General features: G+C 41.5%; 1 protein-coding gene across 1 annotated transcript; it reads right to left on the bottom strand.

Moving 5' to 3' along the window:
* Positions 1-340: 340 nt before the first annotated feature.
* LOC117505630 (protein NLRC3-like) lies at positions 341-12,429 on the bottom strand. The gene is made up of 4 exons (XM_034165210.1): positions 12,299-12,429; positions 7,766-7,844; positions 2,366-2,567; positions 341-2,217 (listed from the first exon to the last, which is right to left on the bottom strand). The coding sequence occupies exons 1-4, from the start codon at positions 12,412-12,414 to the stop codon at positions 356-358; spliced, it is 2,259 nt and encodes a 752-aa protein (XP_034021101.1). The 5' UTR covers positions 12,415-12,429; the 3' UTR covers positions 341-355.
* Positions 12,430-13,224: the final 795 nt, after the last annotated feature.

The raw sequence follows: 13,224 nt of genomic DNA, 5'->3' as shown, positions 1-13,224 counted from the left end.
CCAGACAGAACGCCAGGGCAAAGCAGCAGGCGACACCTCCACACAGAACGCCAGAGCAAACAGCAGGGCTTCCTTCCGCGGCTCAATCCACAATCCAGACCGCCAGTCCCAAACAACTGGAGCGTCCAACAGTCACACAGCACCCAGCATCGCACAGCCAGTGACAACTCCACAGAGGTCTCTTTTCTTACAGGAACGTGGAAGAGAAACTGCCCAACAAACACCTGCAACATATCTCCAGCAAGCAAGAGACAGACAAGCGGTCTCCACCTGCTTTTATGAGAGCATCCTCCTGCACTGATTGGCTGGAATCAAACAGCAGCTGAAAATCTTTAAGACACATTCATCCTGCTACTTACAAAGCGTTTTCAGATTCTCTGATCACTGGCAACAGCATCAGAAGAGCTTCATGTGAAGCAGAGAAGTTCTTCAAGTCAAACACGTCCAGGTGTCGATCTGATGACAGTAAGATGAAGATCAGAGCTGATGCAAGAGAAGGAGCCATATGTTCTACAGAGAGACGTCCTGAGCTCAGGGACTGCTGGATCTGATCCAGTAGAGAACGATCCTTCAGTTCATTCAGACAGTGGATCAGACTGATGCTTCTCTCTGCAGATAGATTCTCATCGAGCTTCTTCTTGATGTACTTCACTGTTTCCTGATTGGTCTCTGAGATTCTCTCTGTCTGTGTCATCAGGCCTCGTAGAAGAGTCTGATTGGTCTGCAAGGAAAGACCCAGAAGGAAGCACAGGAACAAGTTCAGGTGTCCATTTGGACTCTGTAAGGCCTCGTCCACAGCACTCTGATGGAGACGTGTTAGTTCAGGTTCATCTTCATCTGCCAAAATATCACTGTGGAAAAAAAGTAGTTCTTCAAATTCTTCATCTTCAAATGTTTCAGACCTTCTGGATGTTGTTTGTTTGTTGGACAGCAGATTGACTCCAGACTGGATGAAGGTCAGATGGACATAAAGAGCAGCCAGAAACTCCTGAAGACTCAGATGGACGAAGCAGAAGACCTTGTCCTGGTAGAGTCCTCTCTCCTCTTTAAAGATCTGTGTGAAGACTCCTGAGTATACTGAGGCTGCTCTGATATTGATGCCACACTCTGTCAGGTCCTCTTCATAGAAGATCAGGTTCCCTTTCTGCAGCTGCTCAAAAGCCAGTTTTCCCAGACACACAATCATCTCCCTGTTCTCTGGATTCAACAGTGGATCTGACTCAGCTCCTCCATCATATTTGACCTTCTTCACTTTGGACTGAACCACCAGGAAGTAGAGGTACATCTCAGTCAGGGTCTCTGGAAGCTTTCGTCTCTGTCTGGTGTCCAACAAGTCCTCCAGAACTGTAGCAGTGATCCAGGAGAAGACTGGGATGTGACACATGATGTGGAGGCTTCGTGATGTCTTCACGTGGGAGATGATTCTTCTGGACTGCCTCTGATCTCTGAATCTCTTCCTGAAGTACTCCTCCTTCTGAGGGTCAGTGAAGCCTCTGACCTCTGTCACCATGTCCACACACTCAGGAGGGATCTGATTGGCTGCTGCAGGTCGTGTGGTGATCCAGAGGCGAGCAGAGGGAAACAGGTTCCTCCTGATGAGGTTTGTCAGCAGCACATCCACTGAGCTTGACTCTGTGACATCACTCAGGATGTCATTGCTGTGGAAGTCCAGAGGGAGGCGGCACTCATCCAGACCGTCCAAGATGATCAAGACCTGGAAGTTTTGGAAGCTGCAGATTCCTGCTTCTTTGGTTTCAGGAAAGAAGTGATGAACAAGTTCCACCAAGCTGAACTTCTTCTCTTTCAGCACATTCAGTTCTCTGAAAGTGAATGGAAATATGAAGTGGAAGTCCTGGTTGGTTCGCCCTTCAGCCCAGTCCAGAGTCCACTTGTGTGTTAAGACTGTTTTCCCGATGCCGGCCACGCCCTTTGTTAGCACTGTTCTGATTGGTGGCTGAGTGTCAGCTGAGGCTTTAAAGATGTCTTCACATGTGATGGTTCTTTGTGGTGAGTCTGTTTTCCTGGATGCTGCTTCAGTCTGTCTGACCTCATGTTCCTGGTTGACCTCTGAAGCCCCGCCCTCTGTGATGTAGAGCTCTGTGTAGATCTCCTTCAGAAGAGTCATCTTTCCTGCTTTAGAGAGCCCCTCAAACACACGCTCAAACTTCTGCTTCACCTTAGATTTGAATTTAAGACGACAAACTTCAGCACGAGTTCCTGAAAGAACACACAGCACAGATCAGTTATTGAATGATGACATCACTTCCTGTTTTCCTGATAGAATTCACACATGAATATATTTCAAACGGACAAACGTCACGTGTCATTTAGCGTCTGTGTTAAATGTGGACAGAAGTCCTCTTACTGCTCTGCAGACAGTCAGCCAGCTCAAGATAATTCATTCTCCTCATGAAGTTCACAGTGAGGTCCAGGAAAACCAGTTGGATGTTCCTCTGCTCCTCATCCTCACTCTGACTCTCCAAGTATTCTGCATCATTTGTCAGGAGAACCTTCTGGATGCTCTTCAACTCGTCTTTAACAAACATCACCATGTTCTCCTTGAAATTCTGCAGCAGAATATAAACATACTTAGAAACTCATCACTTTTTATATGAATGTGGATTTTGTCTCCACATTATACAGTTCATCCAGAAAATATAAACAGCATTTCACTTTTTCTACATTTTGTTATGCCCTCTCCCCCTCTCTGCCCCCTTCCCACGGACTATAACTATATCAACTGCATTCAACTGAGTTCATAATCAATTGTAGTAGCACTGAACTGGTTTTGCATTGTTGCACATTGTTACTATTATTTATTTATTTGGAAATTCCCCTCTTCCCCCATGTCCCTCCTTCCGTGGATTATATCCACCAATCAATAGTATTGAACTGGTTTCTGCATTGCTGTACAGTGTCACCATTTTTATATTTATTTATTTGATTGTTCTTATTCTTTAATGCATTTTAGCAACATCTTGTTTTTATATTGCTGTCAAAAATGTCACTGTACTGATGTTATAAATGTTTGCATGGGGTATTTAGGGGTTATTTATTGCACTGGTTTGCACTTTTTAACTACGCATGTGGATGCTCCAGACGTAATTTCGTTGTTCTTTGTGACAATGACAATAAATGCTTGAATGCTACAGACTTATTCCAAAATGGAGTAAATTAGGGCTGAAACGATTCATCGAGTAATTTGAATAATTCAATTGCAAAAAATGTTCGAGGCAAATTCTGTACCTCAAAGCTTTGTTTAACGTTGTAGTACATATGCCAAGCCTGCGTGTGGCGCTGTAATGTCCCCAGAAAAACAAACCAACAGAAGACTAGAGCATACGCACAGGCCGTGTAAGCGTTAATCAAATTAGCACATAAGGTACATCTTTCCACCATGACACAGAGTAAATTAAAGCCTTGCAGGAGAAAGAGGGTCCATGCTGATCATCTGAAACAGCTTACTGCACATTTAAAGCGAAGCAGTGCGTTTCTGTTTTTAAAAACACCGTTTCGTCAGCTGCCTGTTCTCCGTTCTACGTGGGGAGTGGCTATTCGCATGGTGGCCGGTGGCTGCCTCTTAGAGGTGGGCGGATCGATCCTAATATCAATAATATCGATACCAACGCTGGTATCGATACTGAACGATCCTCGTGTAAAAAGATCGATACTCAAGCTACCCTAAATATGTAAAGATCAAATCAAATCAATTTTATTTATATAGCGCCAAATCACAACAAACAGTTGCCCCAAGGCGCTTTATATTGTAAGGCAAAAGCCATACAATAATTACAGAAAAACCCCAACAGTCAAAACGACCCCCTATGAGCAAGCACTTGGCGACAGTGGGAAGGAAAGAGATATGAAAAAATAAATGATTACCCAGGAAAACAGAAAGGGAAACACTAAATTTGACAATCTCTGTGTCTGTTTTCTATCCGATTACTTGATTAATCACAGGCATCGACATTAAGCTTTTTAGTGTACTTGTCCATAGGACAAGTAACCCTGGCAGTTTACTTGTCCTATAGAAAAGCTGGTTGTCCGGACAACCCGTGAGTGAGTTTCAAATTAAATATTTATCACCTCTACTTTGCTCTGACTTGTCACTTAATAAAAACCTGTAATATGTCTTTTGTTTGTACATACTTTAACTTTAATATTCCAACATAAGAATTGCAGCTGAAATAGAAAAACCATTAAATTTCAACATTTTCTGGGACTGAGATTCAGATTAAATATTTATCACATCTACTTTCATTCTTTTAGTTTTTAGGCTTTCGTGTTCTGCAGTTTTATTTCAGAAGATGTGGCAACAGAAACAGTTCATCTGTGGTAATACAGGGAGGCACTTATTGCCTTATTCCAAATAAAAAAAAATTAAAACATGTCACTAAAAGACACAAAACATAAATGATGCATGGCCTGTGGTCTTATAATTTTTCAAAATGTGGTGGTGATGGACACGTAATGATCCTGAGATTTACTTTTTCTATTTCTGTAACTGCAGACTGTATGAAACCAACATATTTCATGTTTTGTGAGATCAGCTTTAGTTTTATTTATTTTTTGTTAATATATATCCATTCCTACATTTGAGGCCTGCAGTATTTTCCAAGAAAAAAAGGTTGGGACAGGATAGTTTATTGTTAATGGAAGAATTAGTTAATATTTACAGCCAGTTTTCATAGGAAATGTCAGAGGATGAAAACATGAACATTTCCAACTCACTGAATATTGTTTTCTTAGACTTCATTTATATCAATCATTCAGAAATACAAACACTGTGGTACTTTATGGTCAATCTGTGTCAGGGAGGCAGTTCTCAAAAACTAAATGTCCATGCTGGAAGGAGACAAGTGAGGGAAGCCACCAAGACACAACTTTGGAAGAATGTTTGACTTCTGTGGGTGTGAGTGGAGAAACTGGGAATATAACAACCTTTTTATTTTATCTTCATTTTACATACAGTCCCTACTTTTTATTTGTAGTTGTTTCTGTTCCATTTCTGAAATTAAAGAACTGCTATAAGGAAAAGTGTTAACATTTCAAACTTTGTAAAACAAACACAAACACCAAACCTTTATAAAGAAGGAAAAAATACAAAAACGTGCAGGAAAAACTGAACAATGCAGACTGATTTAACTTGTGATTTTTGAAAATAATAAGCAGTAACTTACTTTGAAATAAATGAAACTCAGAACTGCAGCCTGATAATTTTGAAAAATAAAAATCAACAGCTTGTATTTTTATTCAGACTAGAGTTCATTTCCTCTTTTTTTCTCCTCCTCAGTCACGTTTAGTGCTTCAACATTAAACAACTACATTAAGTCACCTAAAATAAATATCTTTGTAAAATAACAGCCTGTTAAAGTTCAGAGTTCTCAGCTGCTTTGTGATTTCTGCTTCTGAACATCACTGCAGGGTTTCTACACATCAGGTTTTTTTTAAACACACGTGTGTGTGATTTTTATTCTGTTCATTCATATATTCTCATTTTAAGGAATTTTGACCAATTTATTTCATCTCATAATTTCAGTCTGTCACCGTCACGTGCACACGGAGTGAACAGGACGAACCATCAGGAACAGTCCAGAGATAAAGGCAGAGACACAGTTTAGTTTGTGTTATTTTTCACTCTCTGCTCAGCTCTCCTCCCCCACCCCCACCCACTGACTCACACACACACACACACACACACACACACACACACACACACACACACACACACACACACACACACACACACGGCTGCAGAGATCAGGTATTTTGGTTCCAAGCAATGAAAATAAAGAATTTGAATGTTTTAAACCAATAAAATGCCACTTGTCCGGTCGGACAACAATTTAGAGCATATTGCTTGTCCGATCACATTTTACACTTGTCCTGGACAATCAGACAAGCGTTAATGTCGATGCCTGAATCACCAGAATAATCAATAGAATACTCGATTACTAAAATAATCGACAGCTGCAGCCTTAGAGTAAATTAATTTTTCCCCTCAAAATTCTACTCACAACACTCCATAATGACAGCATGCAAAATATTTTTTGGCAAATTTATTAAAAACTGATAAATCACATGCCTAAGTACCTAACCCAATACCTAAGTATTCACACCCTTTGCTCAATACTTTGTTGATGCAATTTTGGCAACAATTCCAGCCTCAAGTCTTCTTGAATGTGATGCCACAAGCTTGGTGCTCCTATCTTTGGCCACTTTGGTCCATTCCTCTTTGCAGCACCTCTCAAGCTCCATCAGGTTGGATGGGGAGCGTCGGTGCACAGACATTTTCAGATTTCTCCAGAGATGTTCAGTTGGATTCAGGTCTGGGCTCTGGCTGGGCCACTCAAGGACATTCACAGAGTTGTCCTGAAGACACTCTTTTGATATCTTGGCTGTGTGTTTAGGGTCACTGTCCTGCTGAAAGATGAACTGTTGCCTCAGTCTGAGGTCAAGAGCGCTCTGGAGCAGGTTTTCATCCAGGATGTCTCTGTACATTGCTGCATTCATCTTTCCCTCAATCCTGACTAGTCTCCCAGTTCATGATGCTGAAAAACATCCCCACAGCATGATGCTGCCACCACCATGCTTCACTGTAGGGATGGTGCCTGGTTTCCTCCAAACATGACGTCAAAGAGTTCAGTCTTTGTCTCATCAGACCAGAGAATTTTGTTTCTCCTGGTCTGAGAGTCCTTCAGGTGCCTTTTGTCAAACTCCAGGTGGGCTGCCATGTGCCTTTTACTCAGGAGTAGCTTCCGTCTGGCCACTCTATCATACAGGCCTGATTGGTGGATTGCCGCAGAAATGGTTGTCCTTCTGGAAGGTTCTCCTCTCTCCACAGAGGAATGCTGGAGCTCTGACGGAGTGACCATCAGGTTCTTCGTCAACTCCCTGACTAAGGTCCTTCTCCCCCGATCGCTCAGTTTAGACGGGCGTCCAGCTCTAGGAAGAGTCCTGTTGGATCCAAACTTCTTCCATTTACTGATGATGGAGACCACGGTGCTCATTGGGATCTTCAAAGCAGCAGAAATGTTTCTGTACCCTTCCCCAGATTTGTGTCTCCAGACAATCCTGTCTCTGAGGTCTACAGACAATTCCTTTGACTTCATGCTTGGTTTGTGCTCTGACTGTCAACTGTGGGACCTTATATGTAGACAGGTGTGTGTCTTTCCAAATCATGTCCAGTCAACTGAATTTACCCCAGGTGGACTCCAATTAAGCTGTAGAAACATCTCAAGGATGATCAGTGGAAACAGGAGGCACCTGAGCTCAGTTTGAAGCTTCATGGCAAAGAATGTGAATACTTATGGACATGATTTCTTAGTTTTTTTTTTTTTATTTCAATAAATTTAAGAAAATCTCAAACTTTTTTTTAACATAGTCATTATGGGGCATTCTGTGTAGCATTTTGAGGGAAAAAAAAAAGAATTTTAGCCATTTTGAAATAAGGCTGTCACATAACAAAATGTGCAAAAAGTGAAATGCTGTGAATACTTTCTGGATGCATTTTTCACCGTGTAAAACCTAGTTCAGTTAAAACAGACTGAATAGTTAAATCCTTTAAATCATTTTTCTGAAAGAGCAAGATCAGCGTGTATCAAAATAAAGCACAAATAAATCTTCACTTTCAACAGCAGTAAACCCATGAATGGTGCACTCATGAATAGAAATGAGCGAATGAACATCATCAAAGTGTTTGTGGCTGCAGCATGGAGACATTATGAGCAAACTGTTCAATGATATCTGATTGAAATCAACAGACCGTAAACATGTGGTTCAGGCATCTTTGATGCTGCTGAGCAAATGGAACCCTGAGAACTTCTGTCCTCTTCTGCTTCACTCTGTGGACCATCAGAAACAGTTTACTCACGTGACGTCTGAACACAAACAGCTTCAAGTTTACATCAACCTGCATCGTTGGTCTGAAGACTTAAACTGGTCTTCATGGTCTTCTTGTTGGTCCTGCTCATCCCACAGAGTCAAACGGTCAGGCTGACTGTCCGTCCACACAGGACCAAAACACTGACCTTTTGGATTTACTGCTGAAAAAGATGACTGAATTTTCTGGGCAGTGTTTCCCTTTCACAGGCTTGGCAGGACGGCCCACCGTGCCAAAAATAGTGTCTGCTCCTCCACCATCAACAAGAAAAAAAAAAAAAAAAAAATTAACAGCAGTTACTCTGTGCTTTTAGTTTGAAAAAACAGATTAACCAACCGTGTTTCTCGTGTCTGCTCTCGGGATGGTATCGTTACAATTTTAACAAAACTACTACTCATAGCAGTACAGTTTACACTTGTAGTGGATATAAGTTAAAACAATATTTATTTAAATCTAAAATTTAATATAATACCTCAAAAGGGGCACCACCTGCTAGGTGCAAAGGAACGTCATTTTAAATAGATATTAACCAATGTTGTACCAGTGTAACCAGTCATAAGTTCTAGATACAATTGATTAAACATCTGTCTTCAAATTGGATACAAGAAAAACAAATGCTGTAATATTTACAGATTCATTTACATATGTACAGGTAGAAACAAATGTGGCTGAGATTTTACAATATGGGTAATGATCCAAAGTTTTATTACCAAGACGATCCGTTGATGATGAGATGTGAAAAACAAGAGCAAGGCACCAAATAGAGAATTTTAATAGAAAAAAAAAACCTGGTTGGAATCATGTGGTGAAATTAGGGTTCATGAATTCCTATTATTAAGAAAACTGAAGAAAGAAATCCACTTTGCATCACTGACAGCAAAGGCCAGGCATGGACCCTGTAAAATGCAATGAATGAATGAACAGACAGACCGGATGGTTAGAGAGATGGATGGGTGGGTAGGTAGATACCTTATTGATGAACTATATAAATGGATCAAACATGAGCATATTGTGTTCAAAGCAAATAAACATAAAACAGGAATAGTGCCCATTTTAAAATGAGTTAAAATATATTTGAACCTGTATAAACAGGATGATTTTTCCAGTGCACAGCAAAAAAAATTAAACAGCTGGATTTAAACTCTGAGACATGCTGACATGTTTTGAACAGTTCACTTTCTGGACCTTTAAGTTTCGGCAGAAGCTGATATTCTGAGTTCAGAGTTGATCCAGCTTCATTTGGACGTGAATAAGAAACTATTAGTTACCAAAAGTCACTGACATGCAGCTGATGCAGGCAGAGCTGTTATTAGTGGATTTTATCGATGATAAATGCACTGAAGCACTTTCTTCTTTGTCATTTATACAAATTAATATGCACAGGTGTGTCGCTTTCAGTTTGAAACCTGAAATTATTTCAGCCTGGTGACAGGGGTGGTGGCCAAATGGTTTCAGTGTCGAAGGTCCTCCGTTCAAACCCCACCCTAACTTGATTCAGTTAAAGTGCACATCCTTTCACTTGTCTGTGAGGTGGAGAGCTGCCAGTGGACCAAGAAGACGGAGGACTGGTGGAGAGGTTCTATCTCCACACTGGCCTGGGAACACTGCTGCATCCCCCAGACAGACGTGGCTAATGCGGCCCCGGAAAGGGAAGTTTGGGGTCTCCTGCTGGAGCTGGTGCTCTCACGACCCGATCCCAGATAAGTGGTTGAAAATGAGAGATGAGAAATGAAAGCGAGAGAGATGTAAAGCTGAAGTTGGTTCTGAAAAAGGCAAAATGATGGAGCTTCTCCCCAACAAGGTAGGGGTGGGGGTGTGCGAGGTACTTGTATGGAAGCCCCCCTGCCCCTGACATCTAGCTCCATCACACTTTAAATTTCCATGAAAGCCCTGAGGAATGCAGTTCCTGCACACTTGAGTCAGTGTTGGATCTCATCATCTATGTCATGATGACACATGGTTGCTCAGGTATGGAAAATGAGTCATGTTTTCGAAGACCAAACATTTCATGGACAGTTTCTTGACTCTCCGCCATCGCACCACCTCAAATCTCAATCCACTGTGTGCCAAAAGTAGCAGTTTGTGTGGAACAATGATACGGAGCTGAGCAGGCAGCAGAGACATTTTTAATAGGAGTGACCAGAATTCAACAAAGCCTCCAGGTACAGTGGGGCAATAAAGTATTTAGTCAGTCCCTGATTGTGCAAGTTGTCCTACTTAGAAAAATGAGAGAGGTCTGTAATTTTCATCATAAGTACACTTCAACTGTGAGAGACAAAATGAGAAAAAAAAAATCCAGGAAATCACACTGTAGGATTTTTAAAGAATTTATGAGTAAATTATGGCAGAAAATACGTATTTGGTCACCCACAAACAAGCAAGATTTCTGGCTCTCACAGACCTGTAACTTCTTCTTTAAGAACTCTTCTGTCCTCCACCTGTTACCTGTATTAATGCACCTGTTTGAACTTGTTATCTGTATAAAAGACACCTGTCCACAGACTCAAACAGTCAGACTTCAAACTCAACCATGGCCAAGACCAAAGAGCTGTCGAAGGACACCAGGAAGAAAACTGTACATGTGCACCAGGCTGGGAAGAGTCAATCTACAATAGTCAAGCAGGTTGGTGTGAATAAATCAACTGTGGGAGCAACTGTAAGAAAATGGAAGACATACAAGACCATTGATAATCTCCCTCGATCTGGGGCTCCACACGAGATGTCATCCCATGGGGTCAAAATGATCATGAGAACGGTGAACAAAAATCCCAGAACTACACAGAGGGACCTGATGAATGACCTGCAGAGAGCTGGGACCAAAGTAACAAAGGCTACACACTATGCAGAGAGGGACTCAAATCCTGCAGTGCCAGGTGTGTCCCCCTGCTTAAGCCAGTACATGTCCAGACCCGTCTGACGTTTGCCAGAGAGCATATGGATGATCCAGAAGCGGATTGGGAGAATATCATGTGGTCAGATGAAACCAAAATAGAACTTTTGGTAAAAACTCAACTCGTCGTGTTTGGAGGAAGAAGAATGCTGAGTTGCATCCCAAGAACACCATATCTACTGTGAAGCATGGGGGCGGAAACGACATGCTTTGGGGCTGTTTTTCTGCAAAGGGGATAGGACGACTGATCTGTGTTAAGGGAAGAATGAATGTGGCCATGTATCATGAGATTTTAAGCCAAAACCTCCTTCCATCAGTGAGAGCATTGAAGATGCAACGTGGCTGGGTCTTCCAGCATGACAATGATCCCAAACACACCGCTCGGGCAACGAAGGAGTGACTCCATAAAAAGCATTTCAAGGTCCTGGAGTGGCCGAGCCAGTCTCCAGACCTCAACCCCATAGAGAATTTGTTGAGGGAGTTGAAAGTCCATGTTGCCCAGCGACAGCCCCAAAACATCACTGCTCTAGAGGAGATCTGCATGGAGGAATGGACCAAAATACCAGCTACACTGTGTGCAAACCTGGTGAAGACTTACAGGAAACGTTTGACCTCTGTCATTGACATCAAAGATCATGTTACAAAGTATTGAATTGAACTTTTATTATTGACCAAATACTTATTTTCCACCATAATTAACAAATAAATTCTTTAAAAATCCTACAATGTGATTTCCTGGATTATTTTTCCTCATTTTGTCTCTCATAGTTGAAGTGTACCTATGATGAAAATTACAGACCTCTCTCATCTTTCTAAGTAGGACAACTTACACAATCAGGGACTGACTAAATACTTTTTGGCCCCACTGTAAATTCTTTCCCTCCAACATTTTCGTAATCAAATTATTTGAGTTAATCATTTCAGCCCTACCATGAATATCATTCTTTTTCATTTTTACTTGTGGCCTGACTCAATACTGTTCACACCATCAGAGTTTGGGGAAGAGCAAATATGAATCATTTTCATTTTAAAAAGTATACACTCCAACATTAATGACCAGATGAAGAAAATTCTGATTTAAACAGATCTTCATTCTCAAATGCCAAATTACCAACAAATACAAGGACTAACGATTTCAGAAATTCCATCATTCCAGCATGTGATGACTTCTGGAGATATTCTCCATCCACAGTGTTTGAGATAAAATCAAAACAACAACTCAGAGATGTGCATTGGTAACAGGTGTCTGTGAGCAGGTGACTGTTGTCATCTCACTTTTATCCCCCACAGTTAGACAAAAGAACACATGGCTGATTTTAGGAGAAACTACAAATTAATTGTGATTTTACGAGTAGTGAAGTAAATTACTGAATTTGATTTACAACTAAGCACAAATTAAAATACAGACTTTGAAATGTACAAATACCAGCCCCACCCCCCAAAACAAACAAAAACAAAACAAAGGTGCAGTGATGTGAGCGCTGAACTCTGACACTGTCACAGTCAGTTTCAGATCCTGGTCTCACCTCTGAGCTTTGATCTGGATCTCACAGTCCCCACACAGAATGGACTTCGAGGGTCCCCCCTGTGTGTCTTCACACGGATCCATAGCAGAGTCCACACCTTCACACAAACACAACATGCTGTCACACAGGATTTCCCAGCATTACTCTGTGTCACATAAACTTGTCCCACATCGCAGGTTCAGATTGTTTTTTGCCGCAGTGTGCTCATCTTGAATCTTGAATGTTTGTTCCTGTTGCATAGTTCGTGGAACATCTCAGAACTCCAACATTTCAGAGGGAAATGCAGGAACTTTTTTAATCTCAGTGGGTTCTCCAGGGTGATCTGTGCATTTATCTCTTCTAGACTGGACTACTGCAATGTTCTATTTTCTGGTTTACCGTAGTCTAGCATTAGGGGTCTCCAACTGGTTCAAAATGCTGCAGCCAGACTTTTGACACGAAGCCGAAAGTTCGACCACATTACAACCATTTTGGCATCTCTTCACTGGCTTCCTGTCCCAGTGAGATCAGATTTTAAGGTTCTGCTACTAGTCTATAAAATTATTCATGGACTGGCACCTCCCTACCTAGCTGACCTAATTAAACCTTACGTACCAGCCCGGGCTTTACGTTCTCAGGGTGCAGGACTACTTTGTGTCCCTAGGGTGAATAAGAAGTCTGCGGGTCACAGAGCTTTCTCTTATCGTGCCCCTGTTCTGTGGAATGATCTCCCTGCGTCAATAAAACAGTCAGATTCTGTGGAGACTTTTAAGTCCAGACTTAAGACACACTTATTTTCCCTTTCATATGGCTAGCATACTGGTACAGTTTTGTTTTACACTTTTTACTCTTTTAATTCATTTTATTAGTAATTGGAGCGTGCCGCTGCCTCAACTATACCTAAATTCTGGGGTCTTTTAGTAAAGTTTAGGGCTAGTGGCCGGCGA

Source organism: Thalassophryne amazonica, unplaced genomic scaffold (genome assembly GCF_902500255.1).
Source record: "Thalassophryne amazonica unplaced genomic scaffold, fThaAma1.1, whole genome shotgun sequence".
NCBI lineage: Eukaryota > Metazoa > Chordata > Actinopteri > Batrachoidiformes > Batrachoididae > Thalassophryne > Thalassophryne amazonica.
Note: the sequence above shows the minus strand (reverse complement) of the source record. Positions and strands in the feature narration are given on the sequence as shown.